Source organism: Pongo abelii, chromosome 11 (assembly GCF_028885655.2).
Source record: "Pongo abelii isolate AG06213 chromosome 11, NHGRI_mPonAbe1-v2.0_pri, whole genome shotgun sequence".
NCBI lineage: Eukaryota > Metazoa > Chordata > Mammalia > Primates > Hominidae > Pongo > Pongo abelii.
Window position 1 is genome coordinate 20014741 of NC_071996.2, and position 26162 is coordinate 20040902.

Below are 26162 nucleotides of genomic sequence, written 5' to 3' on the forward strand. Positions count from 1 at the left end.
AGCCCCCACCCAGGCGCATGGCTCCATGAAGCAAGAAGAGGAGGCAGAGCGCGAGAGGTCCCGTCCGCCCCAGCCGCGTCTGGGCCAGGAGGAAAGGTGGGAAACTCAGGCTGCGCCGCGCCCTTCTCCCCGCTGCCGGGCCAGGCCTCCCTTGGTCCGCCGCCGCCTTGCCCGCCGGGCCTGTTCTCGCCGGGGCGGGCGGCGGGACCGGGAGGAGACCCCGCGGTCCTGGGGCGAGGGTCCCAGGGCAGCGGGCGGGAGGGGTCCCGGGCGGCGGGCGGGGCCTCAGGCCGTGTCCCAGCGGCGGGCAGGGGGTCGGGAGGCACTGCCGGGGAGGGGCGGGCGGCGCCGTGCCCCGGGCCGCGAGGCTCGGCTTCCGCTCCTGGTCCTTGTCTGCACTCCCTCCAGGAAGCAGGCTCGCTCGCTATAAAGTTTGGTGGTCTCCGGCGCCGCCTGGTGGCCCCCACCCACCGTCCCGCCGCCCCCTCCCCCGCCCGGCGTCTGGATTCCACCCCCGCGGCTCGGCCCAAGCTGCTCTACCCGTCGCTCCATCGTCTCCCCAACTCCCCAGCGCCCCGGACCCTCTTTCCTCATACCCTTGTTTCTCACCTTTCACCCTCTCCCTCGGCCCGCTTTTCCCGTCCCCGCTCTGGCCTGTCGTTTTCTTAACACTCTTCACACGCGCACTTCCTCCTCCTCCTCTTCTTTTTCCCACCCCTACCCTTGGGCCCTCCTTCCTTAACCTCTGCTGGCCCCCCCATTCCATGATCCGTCCACCTGACACGCTGGGTTTCATGCCTCTGTTTCCCAGGCTGTGGGTTGTGCCCTTCACTCCTTGCCCTCCTCCATTCCCTGTCCTGATCTGAACTCCTCTCTTTGCCACGCTCCCTCACCCTTATCCCTCTGGGCCTTATCCTCTTTCACTGCCCTCTCCTAGGATAGAGTGGGTGGGGCCTCTCCCACCCACAGGAGATGTAAACAGTCTCCTGTTTACTTACATCTTTGGGAGTAGCTCAATTCTCTAGTAGTGGGGAGAGTTGGTGAAAAGATCAGGAAGAGGTTTCTTCGAGATTGAGAGTAAGGATGGATGACTCTTAGCAACAGTGACCCTCTCTTCCCGGCATAGCAAGATGGCCTGCCCTCAGGTCCCTGCCTCTGGCGTGCTGTCCAGTAATTCTTCAGTGCTGTCTTTGCAGAGGATGGGAAATTTATTTGTGTTCTGAAACCGGCGGAGAGCTTTTAAATGGTCTCTTCTGGCCTGAGAGCAACTTTTGCTCTGCATCTGTGGTGGGGAAGTTTTAATGTGCGTCTCATGCTCGAGTTCAATAAATAAAACCTTTGATTCTCAGTGTCCTCTCTTGTTGATGACGCTAAGGATGAGATGATTCAGGGCATGGGACTGCACGGCTGCCTCAGATTTAGAGTTTGCAAGGTTTTGAAATAAAGAGAGCCTGTTCTTTAGCTATTTGCTGTGCCCCCCACCCCCCCGAAATTGCTTTGTCGAGTTGTGGTTTTTCAGAAACCGTATCTGTCTTACCTCTGCACTACCTGGGTGTTTGTTCACTGCACCTGCATTTCCGTCTTAGGTACAGGAAGAAGGAATGGAATCGGAAGGAAGAAAATTCATTCCAGAGACAAAATAGCTCCCCTCCTCTGTTGTAGCTGTTCCTCTGGCAATACGAACTTTCTGCTTTCAGTGAGTATTATCTTGGGCATATTTAGAGTAGAGCATCGTTGTAGTTTTTGATTTTAGGCATGTGCTAGGATTTTGGGATGTAGGTGTGTTTTGTTCATTTGTATTTTTCTACTTCCATGACGGGGTCCTAATGTTGATGAAGTTTTTCCGCTTGTTCCCTTTTAAAATAATTTAAATATGCAAAGGCAAGAGCTAGGTGGTGGCGTGGCATGATCTTTCCTTTATATTTCTAGTGTGTAAGGTGTGGCTCCCCACCCTTCCCAAATTAGTTCCTCAATACAGCCAAAGAGGTTGTCTTAACTTTTAGGGTAATTAACTCAGAGGTTAATGCAGTTCCTGATCGAAGTCAATTATTGGTTCTCTTTTCTATAGTTTCAGTCCTGAGAGACTTTTGGAACATTTTGTCCTAAATTTGAAATAGTGATGATATTTTCTTGAAAATCCCATCACAGATTTGAAAATAATTAAAAATTTTCACTGTAAACTTGAAACAAAGTTCTGGGGAAAAATTATGACTGCTGTGCCCTCTTGAGTTGGTTAATGATAGTATGCTAACACTTAGGAGAGAGTTTTCAGAGTGTTTCCCTTCTTGGTGAAGCCTCCCAGCCCCTCTGAGGGATGCAGGGGACAAATGTCTTTATTTTACAAATGAAAGAACTGAGGCCCGGAAAAATCTGGCACCTTGCTACAGGTCACATAGAAAACAGAGGGGAGGTGAAAAAAGTTTTGACTCCTAGGTACATGTTTTTCTTTAAGCTAAGTTGAAATGAAAATGTATAGTTCTGGCCAGGCGCGGTGGCTCACACCTGTAATCCCAGCACTTTGGGAGGCCGAGGCGGGTGGATAACGAGGTCAAGAGATGAAGACATCTTGGCCAACATGGTGAAACCCCATCTCTACTGAAAATACAAAAATTAGCCAGGCGTGGTGGCACGTGCCTGTAGTCCTCAGCTACTCAGGAGGCTGAGGCAGGAGAATCGCTTGAACCCGGGAGGCAGAGGTTGCAGTGAGCCGAGATCATGCCACTGTACTCCAGCCTGACGACAGAGTGAGACTCTGTCTAAAAAAAAAAAAAAAAAAATTTGTAGTTCTTTATGTTTTTAAAAATCTATAAAGCTTAAAAACAATTGTTGCCAGGCATGGTGGCATGCATCTGTAGCCCCAGCAACTTGAGAAGCTGAGGCAGGAGGATCGCTTGAGCCCTGTAAATAGCCACTTCAGCCTGGGCAGCATAGCAAGACTGCATCCCTTTAACAAAAAAAAAAGTCTGGGCACAGTCACTCATGCCTGTGTAAATCCCAAAACTGGGAAGCCAAGGCAGGAGGATTGCTTGAAGCCAGAAGTTCAAAACCAGCTTAGTCAACATAACAAGACCCTGTCTCTACAAAAGGAAAAATTTTTAAAAATTAGCCGAGTGTGGTGGTGCATGGCGGTGGTCCCAGCTACTTGGGAGGCTGAGGCAGGAGGATCTCTTGAGCACAGAAGTTCAAAGCTGCATTGAGCTGTGATTGTACCACTGCACTCCAGCCTGGACCACAGATGGAGACCCTGTCTCCAAAACAAAAAGGAACAATTGTATAGGTATATCTGTGATTTGTGGGGGAAAATTTTCACACACCAAATGTTTTGGATGTGTGTATGATGGGGGTTTCAAAAATAAATGATTATTTGGTATGGTTACCAGAATGTATGTGGGTTTTTCTGACTGTTTCCTGGAATAGTTCCATAAGTAGGACAGAATTATAGCTCAGGTGCCATTTCAGTACCCATAATGTAATTATTAAATTGAATTTCAAGTCAACTCTATGTCACAAAGGAAACAACAGCTTGTTCCCTTCTGTGGAAAACTTGATTTGAGCAAACATCTAAATGCTAAATGATAACAGAAGAAAATGCAGAGACCCCCTTTTTCTTGGCCTTTTTCCCACCTCCCAAATCTTTATGAGATCGTGCCCTCGAATAAGCTGTTGTGAGGCTTGTCTTCAAAAGGTGAATCTAGATTTTTCCCCGCACCTTTAGGCTTTTCTAGATATTTTAATCTGGTGGTTGTGTGAAACCTAACTACTTTGACAACAGTTTTTTAAATTGGTATTCAGTATCTATCAAGATGTCTACAATAATAGCATATTTAGCAAATTTAGTCTCTTTTTTAGTGTATGTCTGTAAGCTTAAATGAGGACTCTAGTGGAATAAAACTGTACAACTCTCAAGGCAGCCAAGTATTTTTCTCTGTGTTTTCTGGCATCTCAGAATGAAAAGAAACAGTGGATGATTTATCGGAAGCCATTGCTCTCCAAAGAAGGAGACCATCACGGTCACGAGAGTAATAACCCGTGTTAATAATACGATCTTTTAGATTACAAGGTCATTCTTAATGGAATTGTGTTAGGAGGGCATTATTTCTCTAGAAATTGTAAGCACTCAGAGCTGTGTTATTTTTATAACCAACGCTACTTTTATCAGTGGGGTAGGGAAGTATTGGTAACAGCAGACACTTAATAGATAGTAGTTATGTGCCACAGAACTGCCAGGTGCTTTTCGTGTCTTTCACGGCTCACAAATAAACCTCTGTGGTAGCAGGAGCCCAAGTCCACAGAGATGTGAATACTTGCCTGAGTTGCGTAGCTGGTACGTGGCAAGTCAGACTTGGGATCTGAGCTGAGATTGTAACCTCAAAATCTAGGCTGTGTCCCCTGAAGAGGGGAGCTGCTCTGGGAAAATGTGAGTTATTGTTTTCAGTGGGCTTAGTAGCCTTGAAAGGGACCTGTAGTGAGACAGGAAGGTCCTTTTGCCCAGACAGACACATGAGTGAGAGCATCATCACATCTTTGTGTCAATAGCAGTCTCAATACCTGGTTTGTAAATACTAGCAGTGTATGAGAAATAGTTTGTATTAATCCCTGAAACCACAAATGGCCATCCGGGCAAATAAACTCTCCAGTGGGTAGTTCTGAAAGTGCTCCATCATTCAAAAAGGAAAAAATAATTCTTCCCAACTGCAGTTTAGATTATCTGACCTATCAAAAGAAAGCCTTGAGCCACCTTGAAGTAGCACCCGAAGCCATTTCCAGAACTGACAGCTACTGGTATGTTTTAGCAAGGACGACAGCTACCAGCATATGTTGGACCAAGAAGTGAATTTAGGTGATAGTTGACCTAATTTTTAAAATGAATTATCCACAGTGGCTATCCATTTTGCTATGAATAATTATTAAACTATCCCTTGGTTTGGGTTGAATAGAATGGAGATTGTTGATAAGAATAGGCGCTTGTAATTCAGTCATCCTCAGGTTCTGCGATACTCCACTGTCAGCAGGCAAACTTAAATACAATTATTAGATGTGTAGATAAGATTGTTGGTGACAATCAGGAGAGTGTGTGTGTGTGTGTGTGTGTGTGTGTGTGTGTGTGTACTGTATGTAGGATACCATGTTAGGTGCCGTGAAAGATGAAACAGATGCCCTGCGGCCTCTCAGGCTCAGGGTGATGCCGAGTTCAGTGCTGACTGAAATTTTTAAGTTGTAAGCTGCTCCAAATAGCACGGCAGTGCTCAGCGTCCCCACAAAGAGGGAGGAAGAGTCACTGAGTGGCCGTTGTTGCGGGCCCTAATGAAGTTCAGGGCCCCCTTGAGTGTGTACATCAGGTGGAGAAGAGAGAACGTCCTGCAAGCACAGGGCAGATGAGGACGCCACAGCATCACTGAGGAAGGCTGGTGACTTTTAAGCACTAAGGGCACACTTTATTTGACACCTGCAAGGTTAGGAGGTCTTAAGAGGTAAAACAGTGGTTGCTGTGATTTCTGCCAGCTTTTTGTTGAAGTATGAGTTTTGTTTCCATCTGGTGGAAACCTAGTTTTAACTAGCTTATTCTTATTGGTGGTCCTAATGGATGAACAGGAAGAAAAGGGGATCACTACTGCGGACTCTCACCATGGCCCTTGAGCTGAGCTTTGTGCAAGTAACCAGCTGACGGCCTGGAAGGGTCTTGGTTATATATACTTTTATAAAGCAAGGGTTTTTACACCTGATTTCAAACTTTTTTTGTCTTTTTCCTTCTGTTTTAGTGGAGAATGGGGTCTTATTATGTTGCCCAGGCAGGTCTCAAACTCCAGGGCTCAAGCTATCCGCCTGCCTCTGCCTCCCTAAGTGTAGGGATTACAGGCGTGAGCTCCTGCACCTGGCTTCTCTTATTTCGGATGAACTAGCTTCACAGTAATTTGTACTATGCTCACAGTACCATCCTTGGTAGTTTTTATAAAGTTTGGCAGGGAAGTTTGGTGGGCACAGATTTAGAAGAGGTAGAGTATGTCATTAAATGGAGCATTTGTTTTTAGCTGATCAGAAAGATAGTCTGATCTGTTAGAATGCTATTATTCTGAAGTACCTTACCTAGTACTCACAAAGCCGGGCTGCTGGAGGACCAGGTGTCTCTTGATCCTTGTAGGGCAGTGCTGAGAGCTGAGTCGGGAACTACTTAGTTGTGATGAGATACCTACATTGTTGGAATAGGACTGGAGAATCTCGAACCTAAAGAGAAAATTTTGATGAAATTTGTTGATAGTGGTTGATGTTTAAGAAGTCTTTGTTTATTACCAGCACCTTGGTTTACTTTACATTCTTTGCCTGTGGTTGTTATATATTAGACCATTTTTGCATTGCTATAAATACCTGGGACTGGTAACTCATTTAAAAAAAAAAAAGGCTTAATTGGCTCAGGGTTCTGCAGGCTGTACAGAGAGCATAGCAGCATCTGCTTCTGGGGAGGCCTTGGAGCTTTTACTCATGGCAGAAGGCAAAGCAGGAGCGGGCCCATAACATAACAAATGCAGGAGCAGGAGAGTTGGGGGGAGGTGCCACACACTTTGAAATGACCAGATCTTGAGAGAAGGCGCTCACTGTCATCACTGTCAGGAGTACAGCACCAAAGGTTGGTCCTAAATCATTCATGAGAAATCCACTCCCGTGATCCAGTCAGCTCCCACCAGGCCCCACAGCTAACACTGGGGATTACAATTCAGCATGAGACTTGGGTGGTGACAAATACGCAAACTATATCAAGTTAATATTTGCTTTTTGTTGGCAGATAAGTAAAATATTGGACCCCTCAAAAAACTGCCTTAAATAATTCCATAGAAGAATGGGAGGTGGAGAGAGTAGGTAATGCACAGAGGTATAGATGAAGTAAGATTGGCCATAGGTTGGAAATTTTTAAATATTGGGCTCATTATACTATTTGTGGAGTATACTATTTTCTCCACTTTGGTCATGTTTGAAATTTCCCATAGATTTGAATTTATGGAATAAGCTTTTAAAGAAATGCCTTCTAATATATTTTTGATGCAGAAAATATCTAACTCTGCTTTTGGTCACTAAAACTCAACTGAGACTATCAGTTGAATTGGTTATTTAGTGGCCTTCAGGGAAATGCTTGGGTCTAAAGGGCCAAAGATTGTGGTTGGTTCTGTTCATTGCAAATCATAGTTGGAAGATGTGGGGGAACTGTAAACACAACTGTGTAAAATCAACTGTGATTATGACCCACTGCGGATCAGTGATTGTGTGTGGCATGTAGGCAGAATCTTCTGGACTTGAGTTCATCTGCATTGGTGTGGTTTGAAAATCCCTTCTGTTGCTCTGTGATGGGGTGTTTCACCAGTCAGGTGGCTGATACCACCTGGAAGAGAATGTCTGAGTTGTTGCCTCCATCTCACGACATTTAGCTTTTCCTTCAGGTGTGGTTTGGTGTAATGAGAATGATGAAAGGTTTTTTTAGCTTTTGCATTTTATCCTTTCCCTTTGATTCTTTGAATTCTGAGGCTCTAGAGGTGCAGAGCCTCAGAGCCCTATTAAAACACCAACTCTCTGGGAATGTTGTCCTGCTGCTTCGTCTGACCTGTATCTCTAGCTCACTGCCCACAGTTGCACACAAAGTAGAGTCAAGTGAGAACTCAGGCCGGTGACACCCATCGTGGATTCAAATGACCCTGGATGAGGGGATAATTTTCCAGGTGATGGCTGAGATGTTGACTTTGAGCTTGGTTTTTCATATTGTTTTCCCGGCTCCATTTTTGGTGGCAAGATTTTATACGCTGTTAGATTAGTTCTTTACATACCCTAGAATTTAAATTTTTATTTATTTATTTATTTATTTAGAGACAGGGTCTTGCTCTGTCACCCAGGCTGGAGTGCAGTGGTACAAACATGGCTCACTGCAGCCTCAACCTCCTGGGCTCAAGGGGATCCTCTTGCTTCAGCCTCCTGTGTAGCTGGGACCATAGGTGCGTGCCACCATGCCCAGCTAATTTATTTTATGTAGAGACAGATGTCTCACTTTGTTGCCCAGGCTGGTCTCCAACTCCTGGGCTCAAGCCATCCTCCCACCTCGATTGACCTCCCAAAGTGTTGGGATTATAGGTGTGAGTCACCACGCCCAGCCCAGAATTTAATTTTTTTTTTTTTTAATCCTGCCCTAAAGAAAGAGACTGAATCCAGTGGATATTATTGGCAGGACTCATTCTTTCTTGTAGTTCCAGGCCATACAGCCTGATACATAGATTGTGATCTAAATCCTAGCTCTGGCCCAGGTGCTGTGGCTCATGCCTGTAATCCCAGCATTTTGGGAGGCTGAGGTGGGCAGATCACCTGAAGTCAGGAGTTCAAGACCAGCCTGGCCAACATGGTGAAACCCCATCTCTACTAAAAATACAAAAATCAGCCAGGCATGATCACACGTGCTGGTAGTCCCAGCCACTCAGGAGGCCAAGTAAGGACAATTGCTTGAACCTGGGAGGCAGAGGTTGCAGTGAGCCAAGAGCATGCCACTTAGTGGCAGTGTGGACGATGTAAAATGTAAAATGATGGTAGCATCATCTGCCTTGTTGAGTGCTTTAGAGGATTCAGTGAAGCCCTGTTTGAAGAGTGTGTGCTCTGTGCAAGCTCTGCTATAAGCCCAGAGTGCACAGCCAAGTACTGGCCCCCCAGGAGTTGCCCTCCTAGAGAACAGTGGAACAAGAACCCAGATGATAAGAGCAGCTAAAAGTATTGATGCTCAATACGTGCTAGTCACTGTTTTAAGCCCTTTATGTACATATATGTGTGTGTGTGTGTGTGTGTGTGTGTGTGTGTATATATATATAATATATATATATATATTTTTTGGAGACGGAATTTCGCTCTTATTGCCCAGGCTGGAGTACAATGGTGTGATCTCGGCTCACTGCAACTTCCTCCTCCAGAGCTCAAGTGATTCTCCTGTCTCAGCCTTCCAGGTAGCTAGGATTACAGGCATGCACCACCATGCCCAGCTAATTTTTTATTTTTAGTAGAGATGAGGTTTCTCCATGTTGGTCAGGGTGGTCTCGAGCTCCTGACCTCAGGTGATCCACCCACCTCGGCCTCCCAAAGTACTGGGATCATAGGCATGAGCCAGGGCACCTGGCCTCTTTACATATGTTAAACTCATTTAATTCACCCAACAACCCTAGGAAGCAAATACTATTATTATTCCTGTTTTGAGGAAACTGAGGCAGAAAGAGGTTAATCGTGGAGGAACCAGGATTTGAGCCCAGGCCACCTGGCTTTGGAGGCAGCATTTTAAAAAACCAAGACACTCTGCTTCCCCTCTCAACAGTCCAAATAAGACAGTGACATCCATGGTCAGAAACAGTGTAGTCATTGGAGGTTTTATTATATTGAGTATATAAGACTTTCTCAAAAAGAAGCCAGGTGTGGCTCACACCTATAATGACAGCTACTGGGGAGGCTGCAGTGAGAGGATCCCCACCGCACACCACACCGCACCGCCCCCCACCACCTTTTTTTTTTTTTTTTTTTGAGACAGGGCCTTGCTCTGTTGCCCAGGCTGGAGTGCAGTGGCATGGTCATAGCTCACTGCAGCCTCAACCTCCTGGGCTCAGGCAGTCCTTGCTCCTTAGCCTCCTGAGTAGCTGGGACCACAAACAAGTGCCACCATGCTCAGCTAATTTTTTTTATTTTTTGTAGAGACTGGGTCTCCCTGTGTTGCCTATACTGGTCTCAAACTCCTGGGCTCAAGGAATCCTCCTGCCTCGGCCTCCCAACATGCTGGGATTACAGACATGAGCCACTGTGTCCAGCCATCGGGTTGGAGGGAGCGGGGAGCGGATCCCTCCCTTGTGGCCAGGAATTTGAGACCAGCCTGGGCAACATAGTGAGACCCCCATATCTCAAAAAAAAAAAAAAAAAAGATAGCTGGGCATAGTGGTGTGTACCTGCAGTCCTAGCACTTTGGGAAGCTGAGGCAGGAGGATCACTTGAGTCCAGGAGTTGGAGGCTGCACTGCATTCCAGCCTGGGTGACAGAATGAGACCTGTCTCTTAAAGAAAAAGAGAGAGAGAGAGAAGAGGAGAGGGGAGGAGAGGGAAAGAGAGAAGCCCCTATTTCAAGAAAGATGAGAGAATGTACAAGCTTATTATTCTTTGGCCACAGAGAGCTTTGATTTCAATCGGAAATGCCCTAGATGTGTATTTTGTTATGGATCAGCATATATGAAGAACATAAATAATCCTTGTAAAATGTTTATATCATTCAACGTAAAGTGACAAGTTGTTTAGAAATAATGGCATTGCAAATGGGTATGTAAATATTTAATTTGAAATTTAAAAGGTTGAAGAATTTACAACTGAAATACTATTTGTAGATCAATGCCTAAAAAGATAATTATATGACATGTCCAAATCACAGGGGAAAATTTAGGTAGGACAGTGCAAATCTCTCTTCTCTCTCTCTCCCTCCCCCCACTTGCCCTTCTTTCTCTCTCTTTCCAGCCAAAACAATAACATACAATGACTTGAAAGAAAACTTAGTTTTCTGTACTTAGAAACTTCAGTATTGTCAACTTGAAATAACTAGGCTCTATTTTCCTGATTTTGTTGAGGAGTGACACTTTTCAGACAACAGGGAGGACCTTAGTTGTGTTATGGCTATACATTTTTACTGCGGGCTTTTAAAGAAAAAAACAAAAACAAAAACAATTAAAAAAAAATCCCTTCTTTCCCCTTCGCATCATCAGCTGGGAGGAGGCTGTGGCTCCCCAGCCCATGTGACACCACATTTTGTTAAGCTGGGTGGCTTTGTATCTGTCTGGCTGGCTATGACAGGGCAGAAACTGCCACCTCACAAAAGGGCTGTGAAGCTTGGGTCATTCATGTGAATAAAGGTTTCTGCTAGGTTGCAGGTTTTTTGAATGAGGTCTTGAAAGGATAGGGAGATGTATAGAAATTGGAGTGAGTTCAGAGGGGAACCAAAGAGAATGAGGGGACTGGAGGAGGAGAGCTGCAAAGACAGAAAGGTGGGAGCCTTGTGTTAGAAGATGTGCCCTCTTCAGAGTGACAGCCAACTGCTTTTCATCCTTGCTGTGGTTTGGGGCTGAAAGTACGAAGATAGATTGTAGTTAGTGATGAGGAAAATACAGAAGGATGTGGTTAACAAGGAAAATCAAGAAAGTTCCTCTGGAGTTCTTTAAAAATAGGATGGTTCAATTTGGAGCCTCTAAAAAAGGTAGAGACATCATGATGATGAGTCTGACAGGTCGTGCGCAGCCCTCCAGGCAGTCTGGAAATGTCCTCAGCCAGCTTCACGCTGGCTGCTGCCCCACCCTGTCTTCTGCCCTGGGGACTCTTGGGGAACAGGGAGCTCCTTGGTGCCTGCCTCCATCCATAGTAGTCATCTGGAAATTTTATGGAAAATAAAAATTAGTTCTCTTTTAGGAAAAGGTTAGGGGTTTCTTCTCCTGGTCTGTGACCTGGAGGTTGAGTGGGAGAAAGAATTTGACAGCTCTTAGCTGGTCTATGCAGACTCTCTCTCTTTGATGTCTTTTCCTCTCCTTTTAACTAACCATTCAAATTAATGCTTAACTTCTCATTTTGGTTAGGGTTCTGCAGCATTCCAGACCTCGAGCACTAAATCAGGATGGGAAAAAGACGTTGTGTTCCTCCACTCGAGCCCAAGTTGGCAGCAGGTTGTTGTGGGGTCAAGAAGCCCAAATTATCTGGAAGTGGAACGCACAGTCACGGGAATCAGTCCACAACTGTCCCTGGCTCTAGTTCAGGACCTCTTCAAAACCACCAGCATGTGGACAGCAGCAGTGGACGGGAGAATGTGTCAGACTTAACTCTGGGACCTGGAAACTCTCCCATCACACGAATGAATCCCGCATCGGGAGCGCTGAGCCCTCTTCCCCGGCCTAATGGAACTGCCAACACCACTAAGAATCTGGTGGTGACTGCAGAGATGTGCTGCTACTGCTTCGACGTACTCTACTGCCACCTCTATGGCTTCCCACAGCCGCGACTTCCTAGATTCACCAATGACCCCTAGTGAGTAAATCACGTGCTGGGGGCACTGAGGAAGGCACGGTGACATCTTTCTGGGGTGACTCTCTTGAGAGGGTCTGCTACTTGGAAATCTTTATTATCATTTGAGGAAAGGGTAACGGGAAGAGAATGATTAGAAATGTCCAGACAATATTTAAAACATTCAGTGGATTCAGGAATGGAAGGGAGCAGTTCACATTTGGAGGAGGCTGTAGGCTTGTTGTTAAAGTAATGTTCTGGAAACCAAGTGAGTTCATTCTTGGCTCTTCTGTTGCTTCACATGGCAGTGGGTAGGTCATTTAACCTCTCAAGTGGGGAAGTCACGCCATACCATTGGGGACCCCCATAGTGTTGAAGTCCAGGTGAGTTGGAAGTCTGAGGGCCAGGCTGGAGACTAGGAGCTCTCATTCATTGGGATCTGTGATTTGGTTAACAGGGGTCCCCTCACTTTGTTCATGAGAAATCCCTTGGTAAACCTGTAGGGCCACTCACATCCCATCAAGAAGTCAGAATCTGCTTCAGTATTTTTAGTTCAAGATTCTTTGTTGCTTGTCCCAAGCCCTCTACTGGTCTCAGTGACTTAAATAAGCAATATGTATAAAGTAAACTGAAGAAATCCATGCTAGCATTTTCTTCTTCCTCAGAATTGGAAGCCGCTCTGAGCTGGCTTTGAAGAGCATTGCTGTTTTTTTATTTTTGTTTTGGGGGTATGCTTTTGGAGTGTTCATTGATATGAGATTATTCATTCCTCAATTGTTGGTTGCCATTCGGAGACTGCAAAACCTTGGCTGGGGCATGGAGAGGGTGTGAAGAAAAGGAGCCTCTTCCCTTGGGAGACCTGTCAGGTTGGCAAATCACACACGCACATAGCTAAGGGGAAGTTGTTCTCTGTGAGTGTGTCAGAGGAGAGGAAACGTGGAGGGAAGTGTGCTCGGTTTTTTGGGAACTGTCACCCTGGGGTAACATGGTTAGAAAACACCTGACTGAGCAGGTGGAGATCCCAAGCCTGAGTGAGATCCAGGGTGCCCCACGTAAGAGAGAGATGCAGTTTGGGAGAACAGGTGGTGATGTGGGTGTTTAGGGAAGGTTTAGACTGTTGTATTCAGAGCTTTGCATTTCCATCCTGCAGGCAATGGAGGCCTTGTCTTGAAGGATTTTTCAGTAGGCTTTGGGGCTGCAGCTTTGGCTGGTGCTGTGCAGGTGCTTTATTGGGAGGAAAAGATGGCTAGATGGGAGAGCTGCTGTGGGGCCCTTTGGGACAGTGATCAAAGCAGAAAACTTTGAAAACTTAAGTTGCCTCTAGAAATGATTAACTCAATCTAAGAGGTAAGGACATTAGAGTGTGGAGGGATTTCAGGAAGAGGGAACAGGCCTTGAAACCTCCTGCTAAAAAATCTGTCACTGTCAGTCTGATATAGCCTTAATGAAGTGTGACTTTGGCCTAGAAACAGAAAATGGCAACTCTGCTAATAAAAAGATTCCTTGGCTGGGCACGGTGGCTCATGCCTATAGTCTGTAATCTCTCAGCACTTCGGGAGGCTGAGGTGGGAGGATCGCTTGAGCCCAGGAGTTCAAGATTAGCCTGGGCAACACAGTGAGACCCCCCATCTCTATTTTTTTTTAATCTTTTTTTTTTTTTCTCTTTGAGACAGAGTCTCACTCTTGTCGAGGCTGGAGTGTGGTGGCACAATCTTGGTTCACGGCAACCTCTGCCTTTCAGGATCAAGTGATTCTCCCACCTCAGCCTCCCGAGTAGCTGAGATTACAGGAGCCTGCCACCACGCCCAGCCAATTTTTATATTTCTAGTAGAGGCAGGGTTTCGCCATGTTGACCAGGCTGATCTAGAACTCCTGACCTCAAGTGATCCGCCCACCTCGGCCTCCCAAAGTGCTGGGATTACAGGCATGAGCCACTGCACCCAGCCTTTTTAAATCTTTTTTTAAAAATTAAAAAATGTTTTTTGAGGGAACTTTTTTTCTGAAAATTTGTGAGTGGAAATATTTGTGGTTGTCAGGGGCAGACATGATCATGGAGGCAACATGGGTTTGCAGATGAACAAGGGGCTGTGCAGGTGAGGTGTCATCGTGAAAGACGGAGCTGGGGAGCATGGCTACCTGGATAAATAGACTTAGGGAAGAGGAAACTGGAGAATTCAAAGGAAAAGTTGAGTCTTGGGCAGAGGAAGAGGAAAGTAGCATGTAAATTTGGCAGCAAAGTGAATTAAAGCTGTCAGCATGGAACATGGGAACCACTACACGGAGCCTTTCCTCATGCTGCCTTGTAGGTTTCCTGTTTCCAGCCAGGGGCTGTGCCATTTTCTGAAAGGCAGAGAGTCCTTCGGGTAGCTGGCAAGTCCAAAAACAGGGATTTTTGGCAATAACAGAAATGAATAGGGACAAAGCCAAAAGGTTTTGTTCTTATCCATGATTAATTTGGGGCTGGAGAATGTTTTGTGTTTTGCTTTTTTTAGTCCGCTCTTTGTGACGTGGAAGACAGGGCGGGACAAGCGGCTTCGTGGCTGCATTGGGACCTTCTCAGCCATGAATCTTCATTCAGGACTCAGGGAATACACGTTAACCAGGTAATGACACCAGACATTAAGAACTGTAGATAAATTGGCTAGAATCAGAAATAGCTGCCTGACTTTATTTCTTCTAAGTGATGTATGTTGAGCTTTCTCTTTTTTGGTAATCAGGAAATGTAAGGGGCTTAATCTGGTGAGTCAGTTATCACTTCAAGTACAGACAGTTAATAGCATCAAGTTGTTTTTAACATGTTAGTGTTGATGAACAATAGATACTCTCTGCATAGCTCAAGATTCATAAATATGTGGGCTCTGTGGCACCTGATATTGGCTCCTGACTCCAGAGCAGCCTTACCTATGTTTTCTGTCCCCCTCCAGTGCACTTAAGGACAGCCGATTTCCCCCCCTGACCCGAGAGGAGCTGCCTAAACTTTTCTGCTCTGTCTCCCTCCTTACTAACTTTGAGGATGCCAGTGATTACCTGGACTGGGAGGTGAGAACAGCCGCATTTGGAACTCTGCATCTCTCGTTGCATTTGGGTTCGGGTTAGTACATGGCAATGTATCTCCTTCATTGAGAGAGAGGGTATAAGAATGTGAAGGCTGAGTTTGGAACCAATTGTGGGCAACATAGGTGACAGAAGAGGTGCCGCTATACCAGGAGTAGGCAGAAGTGTCAGTGGAAAGGCTTGCTTCTCCTGATTCTCCCTAGTCTTTTGGTTTACATCCTTCTCCCATGTCTAATAAGAAATAATGGGATAAAAGAAAATATTCCAGATCCTTCTTGGCAAGCCCTGGAGTAAAAGTTTTTGTTTGCTTGTTTTTGTTTTTTTTTTTTTTTGAGACAGAGTTTCGTTCTTGTGGCCCAGGCTGGAGTACAGTGGCGTGATCTTGGCTTACTGCAACCTCTGCCTCCCGAGTTCAAGGGATTCTCCTGCCTCAGCGTCCCAAGTAGCTGGGATTACAGGTGCCCACCACCATGCCCAGCTAATTTTTTTTTTTTTTTTTTTTTGAGACAGAGTCTCGCTCTGTCACCAGGCTGGAGTGCAGTGGCGCAATCTCAGCTCACTGCAACCTCTACCTCCTGGGTTCAAGAGATTCTTCTGCCTCAGCCTCCTGAGTAGCTGGGACTATAGTCACACGCCACCACACCCAGCTAATTTTTGTATTTTTAGTAGAGATGGGGTTTCACCGTGTTAGCCAGGTTGGTCTCAATCTCTTGACCTCGTGATCCACCTGCCTTGGCCTCCCAAAGTGCTAGGATTACAGGCGTGAGCCACCATGCCCAGCCATTTGTATTTTTTTAGTAGAGACGGGGTTTCACCATGTTGGCCAGCCTGGTCTCAAACTCCTGACCTCTGGCAATCCACCGGCCTTGGCCTCCCAAATTGTTGGGATTACAGGCATGAGCCACCGCGCCTGGCCAAGTAAAAGTTTTTATTAGGAATCAGATGTGAAGGATCGTGACCCCAGATAAAAACCTCGTGGCATGCTTATTTAATGGGATAGGGTATTCACAATTCCTGGATGAGTTACTTAAAGAATTCATTTCTCCTACCTTCATATTCTCAGAGTTGGCTACACATACTCTCGACCCTTCCCTAAAAGCAGAACTTTCTTTGGCCTCTATACCTCCTGAGATAGAATTAGTCATGAAATGCGAGAAGGTCTCCCTTTTCTAGGCCTGTGTTAAGCTGGTCAGGGAACAATGTTGATTTATATGTGGGGACTGAAGTTCCATTAGAGTAAGTAAATGCCATTTACTTGGTTGTACTTTTTTCTATAGGTAGGGGTCCATGGGATTCGAATTGAATTCATTAATGAAAAAGGTGTCAAACGCACAGCCACATATTTACCTGAGGTTGCTAAGGAACAAGGTGAGTTGGTTGAACGGGATTTTAATGACAAGTATCATTCACGGTGGTGCCAGTTAAAGGGCAAGAAAGTGAAGTGTGTCACCTTGCAGCCCAACTGCAGCTAAGAATGAGGGCCTTTCTGCCTCTTAATACCTGTCAAATTCCTATAGAACCAAGGGTAAACTTCCAAAAAGGTCTAGGAGCTGGGAAAAGAAAAAGGGTAAATCGTTCACTTACTCGCCTGATATTTCAAACACTTCTTTTCAATGAATAGTTTTATTTCTTGGCCCCTTGAACTACAGTGGCAATTGTAGCAAAATACCACCAATCAACCTAACCATATTGTAGAATTCAGGAGGTACCGAACTTTGGATCACAAATCATTAAACAATGTTATACATGGCAAAGGGTATAAATATAGTCCCTACTGTTTTTTAAAGAACTCAGTAGTCGGCCAGGCGTGGTGGCTTACTCCTATAATCCCAGCATTTTGGGAGGCCAAGGTGGGCGGATCACAAGGTCAAGAGATTGAGACCATCCTGGCCAGCATGGTGAAACCCCATCTCTACTAAAAATACGAAAATTAGCTGGGCGTGGTGGTGCGTGCCTATAGACCCAGCTGCTCAGGAAGCTGAGGCAGGAGAATCACTTGAACCCAGGAGGCAGAGGTTGCAGTGAGCCAAGATCGCGCCACTACACTCCAGCCTGGTGACAGCGAGACTCCATCTCCAAAAAAAAAAAAAAAAGAACTCAGTAGCCTATAAGTTCTTCTGATGAGGACGTTAAAGGTAGGGTGGATCGAGCAGATTTTGTCTTTAAAAGAATATCTAGAAGGGTACCTTTACATGTTGCTTGTGCATTCTCTGATACGTAGTGCAGTTTTCCTTCTTTCTTGGAATTGGTCTGTTTTTGAAAATAATATGTGAAACACAGTATTTGTTGGGTATGAGCCTAGAATAGAGAAAAAATACCCAGTGAAGTATATATCATGAGCAAACATGGAAAACGATTGCCTGGTTGGTTTTTATTTTGCTTGTGCTTAAACTTTTTCAAGAGCAGTGTGTATGTGGCATAAAAGCAAACCTTTTAGCCACCTCTTTTAGGTCATAAATCTAACACACTCTGTACAAGGAGGCATACCATGTTTTGTAATGGGGAGGTGTAAATAATAACTTAGGTAAATAAATTACTTTTGCCATTTGAAAGTTGGTTGGAAAAATAAAAACTTTGGAGCACCTAGCATAGTAATTTAGGGGATTTTCTTTGATTTTTCAATTTGATGAAGTTGGTTTTATCTGTTAAGAATGAGGCTGGGCACGTTTGCTCACATCTGTGATCCCAGCACTTTGGGAGGCCAAGGTAGGTGGATCACTGGAGCCCAGGAGTTCAGGACTAGTCTGGTGGCGAAACCTCGTCTCTACAAAAAGTACAAATTTAGCTGGGTGTGGTGGCACACACCTGACAGTCAACAGCTACTTGGGTGGCTGAGGTGGGAGGATCATCACGTGAGCCTGGCAGGTGGAGGTTGCAGCGAGCCAGTATCACGCCACTGCGCTTCAGCCTGGGTGACAGGAGTGAGACCCTGTCTCAAAAAAAAAAGAATGTGCAAGAATAACACAATAGTATACGCATGAGCAACTTTCCTGCCCTTCCTGAGGGAACAGCTCCTTCCTTCCTTCCTTCCTTTCCTTCCTTTTCCTCTTCCTCTTCCTGTCTTTCCCTTTTTATTTCTTCCTTAAGACAGGGTCTCCTCCTGTCACCCAGGCTGGAGTGTGGTGGTGTGATCCTGGCTCACTGCAGTCTTGACCTCCTGGGCTCAGATGATTCTCCCACCTCAGCCTCCTGAGTAGCTGGGACTACAGGCGCATCCCACACGCTCACTTAATTTTTGCATTCTTAGTAGGGATGAGGTTTAACCATATTGCCTAGGCTGCCCTTGAACTCCTGGGCTCAAGTGATCCTCCTGCCTCAGCCTCCCAAAGTGCTGGGATTACAGGCGTGAGCCACTGCACCCAGCCAGCTTCTTTCTCGCTGTCAATTTTTTACCATGGAAAACAGGACTCCAAAAATCATCAGACTGAAGGAGGGTCACACAAAGGAATATAAGTTGCAGAATTTAAATTCCTCTCTTCCCACAGAGCAGCCTTGGGTACCAGCACTAGGCCAATAGGCTGGTCTAAGTTGGAACCATGTTTGTTCCTAGATAATTATACTGGGGTAACATCTGACAGGAAGGACGCAGGAGCAGGGAGCCTGGGGACAGCCATTATGGCATGTGTCGGGCTATCATCTCATGTCTCAGAGTCTCCACGGGACTGGCAGACAGACTGGGCGCCAGGTACGTGGGGGTCAGTGCCCAGGGCTTCCTTTGCCTTAGCAGACTCGGCTGCTTCTCGAGTCCCATTTCTTTTCTTGCACGGGCCATGTGAGAGCGTGCCTTACTCTTTCTTGCATGTGCATTGACCTCAGTGTGGCCTCTCTCCTCCTCAGACTGGGATCAGATCCAGACAATAGACTCCTTGCTCAGGAAAGGTGGCTTTAAAGCTCCAATTACCAGTGAATTCAGAAAAACCATCAAACTCACCAGGTAAGCCATTGTCTTGTTTTCCTTATCATTTCAATTTAGTTGGGGTTGAATGGAGGATAATTTTGATGGGATGGAGAAGTGTTCTCTGTGAATGTCCCTAAATCAAAGAAGTGTGGGTGAAGTTCAAATTTTGAGGAAGCAGTGGCAGCAAAGGCAGAGACTCTCCCAGCATCCTGTATGTCTCCACAGCCGAGCTGGGGGCACATTTGGAGCAGGGCAGGTTTGCCCTGCAGGCTGTGGATGGCTTTGCCAGACCCACGTGGTTGGGAGGCTGAGGGGGAGACTGAGATTAGGAGACAAGGCTCTCTCTGGAAGTCCAGAGTCAGTTGAGGTGCCGCTTTCTGACCGCACATGTAGTCAGGCGGCAGGAGATACAGGAGTGTAAGAAAATGCTTTTACAAAAAGTTAAGAGGAATTGCCTCTCATTTGTGGGGAATACTTCTAGGAGGAGGCTGCCTAGTGTAGTAGAATGCAGATGGACTTGGAGTTGGAATCCCAGCTCAACATGTACTAGCTGTGTTCTACCTCTCTGAGCCTGTTCCCTGTCTGTAAGATGTGAATGATAATACCTTAGAGCTGTTTGAGGCTGTGCTAAGGGAATGTATGGAAAATTTCTAGCCTGGGGCCAGTCAACATTGTAGGTGATCAGGAGATGTTAGTTCTCTTCTCATCCCTATGAAATCAGAAACACTGAGAGGTTTAGCTTCTATGGGCTTTTGTGGGCCTCTTTTGGGCCCCTCATCTGTAAAATGCTGAATAATCATATACTAATCTCACAGGTCTGTTTGGAAGATGACCCAGTGTTTTTTAAATGCTTTGGATTCCAAAAATTTTTAAAAAACAACAAAAAACTCTTCAAATACAAAGCATTATTATTATTATTATAATTTATTTGAACAGCCATTTCCCTGTCAAAATTCAGGAATAATCACCTTGCAGTGGAGGAGTGATTACAGTGGGAAAGAGATGGCTCTGGGTAAGGATTGTCACACCCAGCTCCTGTGGTCTGTAGTAGGCTCCATAGGTTTGTAACACCCCATGCTTCGCATCCTGACTCATGGCTCTTTCCAGAGCACAGCCAAAGTGCTATGAATTCTGTTCTGACGACCCTGTGATATGGCATATTCATCTGGGGAGTGAGACCTATATAGCCCCAAGGATCCTTTAACCTGCTTCAGCAAACTTTGACCCAGAATTAGGTATCTGTGTCCCTTTTAGTTATAATAACTTGTTTGTTGCTCTTACGCGAATTGAGGTTGCATTTCTGTCAAATGTATCACATTTACTCTGGAAGTAGATGTGCAGTTTGCACTGGGTTTTGGTGCAGCCATCTTCCAATCTGCCACCCGTGTAATTTGACCTTGAAATTCTTCATCCAGACCCCAGTAGCGGATTGCTTACGAGCAGCCTGATGATAAGCACGTGTAGTGTTTCAAGGTGGGATGTGCTGAAATACATTCTCGGGGGAATTGTGATTGTGCTTTTTCATCTTGTTCATTTGTAATAACAACATTGTTTTCTTGTGCTGTCTTTCATTTTCTGTAAGTAAGATTGCTCTTGGTCTTCCATTTTATTCTTTCAAAATGTGGAATACGCTTTTGGTTTTTCTCTGCTGAGTGACTTTACAAAATGAAGCGTTTGGGGTTCCTAATACCCTTTCCTGTTTCCTCATACAGGTACCGAAGTGAGAAGGTGACAATCAGTTACGCAGAGTATATTGCTTCCCGACAGCACTGTTTCCAGAACGGCACTCTTCATGCCCCGCCCCTCTACAATCATTACTCCTGACACACGGCTGCATGACCAGTCCCACCCCCCCGTGGCCACCAATGGCTATGACATCATTGGAGCAGATGCCTCCTCTTCCTGGTCCAGTTACTTCTATTACTGCACCATTTTATGATGCTAGCTTCCGTTGCCAAGTCTGCCTCCCGCTGACTGAGGGAGGGTAGGGTTACCTTGAATGAAACAGAACTTGAGGGGCCCAAGCCTTATCTCAGCCTTTCCTCAATATGGGGTTCCGTTGGATTGGGGCTCCTCCATGACTAGTGGGAATTACTGTGGGTTCAGAAGACCCTTGTCTGGTATTTGCCACATGGGTGTTGGCCACACGCTGGAAGCTGAAATTGATGATCCCTGAAGGTTGAACCCACACACACCCCTGCAGCCTCCCCAGATGAAGTAGGTGTATTCCCCTGGCAGTCTGGGCAACGGAGACCAAGAAACATTTTTAGGTTGTTTTAAATTACTTTTTTTAAACTTCCAGTTTATTGCGTACCAAGAGTTGATTACAACCTCCATGCTTCATAAGCGGACGCCACGTTAGGGTTGGACGTGGGCACCACGAGTCCTTCGAGGCTCCTGGACAGAGACCCACATCAAGATCGGAAGCCCTTTGGGTGGCGTTGCAGATCTCATTGCTCAGTAGGCCGTGAAGATTTTCATCCTCATCCCACTCTCAGTTGGATTTTCTGGCACTCTTCTGCATTGAGTCTCCTGATTACTGAACAGAGCTCCGTCGTGTAGCCTGCTGAGGGATGGAATGGAGATGCCCACAGGAGGTCCTGATGTCATCACTGCACGCAGGTGTGAGAGGAGAGACCTCTTCTGCACCGCCCGGCTACCTCACTCCTCTGCTGGTAGCAGTGCCTATAGCTGGACCTAGTAGGTTCTCAGAAGCGTAGATGTGCAAACAAGCGATTGAGTTGGGCTTTAGGAGGACACATCATAGGAGAGAATCCAGGGTCTGTAAGCTGGTTTTCTTTTCAGGTGACATCCTGAGGGGCCTGTAAGCAGGGGAGCTCCTTTTTCTAGTTTGCCTGTAGAAGTGGGAAGACTTGTTGGTGTTTCTGTCCTTTACAGGACATTAGGAAACAGTTGTGTAATTACACAAGGTGGATCTTTATCTTGCCTGACATGCTGGGAATCTTCACCCCACCAGGGCAAATTTCCAAAAAGCTCATTTTATTCTAGGTCTTTCAAACTTTCATGTGACATATTTCCCTTTCCCATTGTTGCTGACTTCCAAATCGCTGTCAGCAATTTTTTCCTCTCTCCTTGCCTATTCTTCACTCATTTGGTGGCAAAGTTCATAGAACTAGGGGACTTGGAAGATGCTTTGAAAATATTGTTACAAAGGCACTGCTAAAATGATTCACAGGGAGAGTGGCCAGTTGGAAGAAGGATCCTAAGGATGTGACACTGGTTTTCAACAACATGCTTAGAGAACTCTTGAAGTGGATTGGGTGTCAACCCAGTGAACATAATGTTTTTATTTAATTTATTTTTTGAAGTTTATGTGGTGATGGTGTGGCTTTCCGAAATGGGCAAATATTCAAGAGATCTTTTGCATTTTCTTCTGCCAGGAAGGGGGAAGGGGAGCGGGGGCACAATCTGAGAAAGGACACCTGTGCTGTTCTAGGCATCGCTGGCAAGTTTGTGGGAAGGGATGGGCAAGGGTGAGTGGGTTTGCTCCACACCGTCCTGTGCTGCTCGAGAGGACCTGGGACGTGCGAGGGAAACGTGGGTGACGGTGCCTAGGCTGCGGCCCTTCACTGCTGTGCTGGGTTCCTGCAGCCTGCTATGTTTCCCTTGGCAATGTAAATGAAGATGGAGGGGTCGTTTCATGATTTCCTGCTGCTGAGAATAAATGTCTTGTTAAAAACATGTGGCAACGGTTACTCTTAGGTGCCATGGATCGATGTCAGGGTGGTCAGCTCTGGACTAAGCCACCCACCAATTTGTACAACAGTATTGATACATAGGGCTACACTCATTACTGTTCAAGTGTTCTATGTTAAAAGTTGTGTTTAATTTCTAAAGATTAAAAAAAGCAAAAAAATTGGTGCTAAACCTTCACCCCTGAGCACGCTCAGTGAGACTGGTCATGCAAGCATTTACAGTGCCATGCTCCTCAAGCCGATTTTTTCTTGTAGAAATGTTGCCCTATTTGTCTTCTCCAATGTATGGTATGTTATTTTATTTTATTATTTTATTTTATTTTATTTTATTGAGGGGGAGGTAGGATACCTGCCATTTAAGAAAATGAATAGAAAATTTTAAAACCCGAGAAATGGGGAAAAAAAAAAAAATCAGTGCACAAGAATTGGGCTGGTTAGGCCCAGCACCACACTGAAGTGGGCTCAGTGGTTTTTGGAGTGAAGAAGCCTTACTCCCTGCACATTCCCTCATGCTCCCACACAAGTCCAGCAATGGAAATGCTTGGGTTCCTCTTGCTTTGTCGGGACTCAGGAGTCGACCAAGGGAAACCATTTGGCCCCATGAGGAATGGGCATTGTCAGTATCCGTCCTGAACGGGGCCTAGTCAGGAAGCGGTCTAGAAGTATACGGTCATGGTCACCTCATGAAAGTGTGTAGCAGGTGGCTCTCAGGAAAAATACCAAGTCTGGATCATCCACGTGGCAGCTTTGCATAGGGAGAGGACAGCTCCGAACTGGAACTGAGCTGCCTTCTCTGCACGCTTGACCAAAGCAGTGATGAGGGCAGCCAGTACCTGCGGTGTGCGTGGTAGGTTTAAAGAAAAGGGAATGTTTTCTGCTGAGTGTTTCCTTTGTCCTTGGGCTGCTCGAGCTGGACAGTAGGTAACCACTGTTTTCAAGGACCAGCCCAACTTCTCTGGCTTGGTTCGGAGTTCGTTTCATCCCTAGCTGTGAGTGCCTTTTGGTCTGGAAAGTTGGCTTGTCTCATAATACCCACAGCTAGGACATTCTCTCTGTAATTATGAATTGTCCTTGTTTTACATTAAAAGAGAATGTCTTTGATCACTAGAGTTTGTTGGTGTTGGATTATTTCCACTGTGAGATTCTTAAAACTTTTTTGCTTCATAATAATAAAACAACTCATGTTAGAGACCCTTTCAACATGAAAGGTTTGTAGTTGAGACATTACATATATTTTATTGTTTATAATAAAAATCATCTATACAAAAGAAGTCCTGAGTGTTAATATTTTGCACAAGATCTGTTTTCCATGATGTGTTGACATCTACAATTTCACTAACTGTTGATGTTATTTTCTATTGAGATTCTGGAGCCTAGGGAGCTATGTGTTCTTTTTGTTCATTTCGTTCTTACTTCCCTGAAGCAAGAGACTATATGGCCTTCAGTGCAAAGACTTCAGACCAATTCTTTGTATTACACTTGGTTGCCTCTTGGCTATATAACTTCTGAGTGCAAATCATTGAACACTTTAACGAAGTATTGTAGAGAATAAATCATAATGGATAAAAATTGTTTTGTCCTGCTTTTTCTTTTTTAACCATGTGACTTGATTTATATGGAATAGTGGTAACAGTTTTATTTTTGAAGACAGGCAACAAGATAGTATTCAGTCAGCTTGGATATTTTGTGTGGTGCTCGTGACCCCACCCTTGTGTATATTTTTGTGGTTGGTGGCAATGTCACTGGTGTTTTAGAGCCAAGTTCCATGAGCAATCATTCATTAGCCTTTTAAGATTTGGGTTTTTCCAGACAGGTTCGTTGTTTTTGTTAGATTTTCAAATGAGACTGACCTACCAAAAAAAGCCAAAGTCTCTGGAAGAGGAAAAAAACACTAAAATTTAATATAATTTGGTGATGTTAATTAATTCAAGCAAAGACCCTGGGACATACTGGTGCAGTCTGACCTAACCAGTGAAGTTTTGTTTTTGGATGGCCCAGAAAAGATGAGATGTGTTTGGAGAAAAGGACATCTTCAGTTTACACTTTTTTTTTTAACTTGGCAAAAATAATTCAGTGTTCCATTTGGGCAGCACCCTGGGGTCTGCTTGTCCCTCCCCGGCTCCAGCCTCCTAACCCAACCCACCCAAAGATCAGCAGTTGACACTCTATTTGCAGGGAGGTAGAATTTTTTTTTTTAAGGTACTCAAATTCTGAGGCCCTTAGTGCTTAGCAAAGCTCAAAAACACATGGCTACAGATAAAAACGTGCTATCAGGGTTAGGTAATTTTGAAAACTGACTACCAGCAGCTGGTTAGATGTTTACAGGCTTTGTTAATAACTGATGTGTGTGAAGAGGAATTCGTTTCTTCAAGAGAAATTAATGTTCTAGAAATTACATTCCATAGTACCTGTAATTAAACAGCATGGAATTGCCTATGACTGATTTTGGGGGAGAGGGTGATTGGTGATAAAGCAAAATTTGCAATTTTAGCCATCACTGTTGACTTCTGGAGTGTGAAATAAACCATCTGATCAGAGGTCAGTGGTGCTAATTGTGGGAGTGGGGGTGGGGGAGGTGCTCTACAGCTGCTTCTAGATCAATCTAGGTCTGTAACCTTGGCTTGAATAATCCGACTGAAATACTAAGTGGGCTGGTTGAATGGCTTGACTCTAAACCAGTGCTGTACAAGAATCAGAGTAGCAGCCTGAGGAATGTAATGCAAGTCCTGTCCCTTCTGTGTCTGTTTTCCTCATTAAAATCAAGCTCAGACAAGGATTCAAGGGCCTCTTCCTGCCGCTTATGCATTATTTCTACTCACACAGATTCTGTATGCCCTGGAAAATTGGTGGGGGGAGGACTGCAATTTCAAAACTATTGGAAAACAGAAAAGAGAGGTCTCCAGTTCACCATCAGTCCTTGAAGTTCTGCTGCCAGTCAGACCCCCTTCCCCCAGTATGGCTATTCTGTGATCACATCCTGGCTCCCAACCAAAGAAATAACCCAGGGCGGGTGACAGCTGGAATCTTCTCTGGCTGGCAGTCCCACAGGCCTAAGCGCAAATCTTGGTCCTGCCATTTATAAGGCATTTCCTACTTTGTAACAGGACTGTGAATCTCCAAGGTGACCTGACCTTAGAGGTAAAAAGTAAAAATAGTAAATGTTTTGCCCAGACCCCAGCACATGGTGCAGTGGCTGGGCGGCTGTGGTTATCTGGCCTGTCACTCAGTGCTGGGTGTACAGGGGAACACCGGCAAGCATCAAACCCTCCGGAACCTTCAGCTTCTCTGAGCACGTGAAAGGGGGTGTGGCCAGCCCTTCAGGTCTGGGCAGGTTCCTTAGAGAAGCAGTGCTGAAGCAAAGCCATGCCCTGGAGGAGGGAACTTCTCAGGTGGAGGGAGACCACAGTGCCGGCACAGCAAGACAGCAAGACGCTGTGGACGAGCCGTCGCAGGAGGTCAGGCTGCACA

The 26162-nt window shown here is 45.6% G+C and overlaps 1 protein-coding gene across 5 annotated transcripts; it reads left to right on the forward strand.

Annotated features, from left to right (window-relative positions):
- On the forward strand, positions 1-24263 carry AMMECR1L (AMMECR1 like). Of its 5 annotated transcripts, none has more exons than NM_001131537.1 (8): positions 1-96; positions 1587-1696; positions 11606-12050; positions 14519-14629; positions 14951-15065; positions 16358-16448; positions 18918-19014; positions 20691-23105. In NM_001131537.1, the coding sequence occupies exons 3-8, from the start codon at positions 11644-11646 to the stop codon at positions 20800-20802; spliced, it is 933 nt and encodes a 310-aa protein (NP_001125009.1). In that variant the 5' UTR covers positions 1-96; positions 1587-1696; positions 11606-11643; the 3' UTR covers positions 20803-23105. The 5 variants fall into 5 exon arrangements, with proteins under 5 accessions (NP_001125009.1, XP_063568501.1, XP_063568502.1 ...); XM_063712431.1 differs by lacking the exon at positions 1-96 and adding an exon at positions 18631-18765 and having other exon boundaries at positions 1585-1696; positions 20691-24263; XM_063712432.1 differs by lacking the exon at positions 1-96 and having other exon boundaries at positions 1585-1696; positions 20691-24263.
- Positions 24264-26162: the final 1899 nt, after the last annotated feature.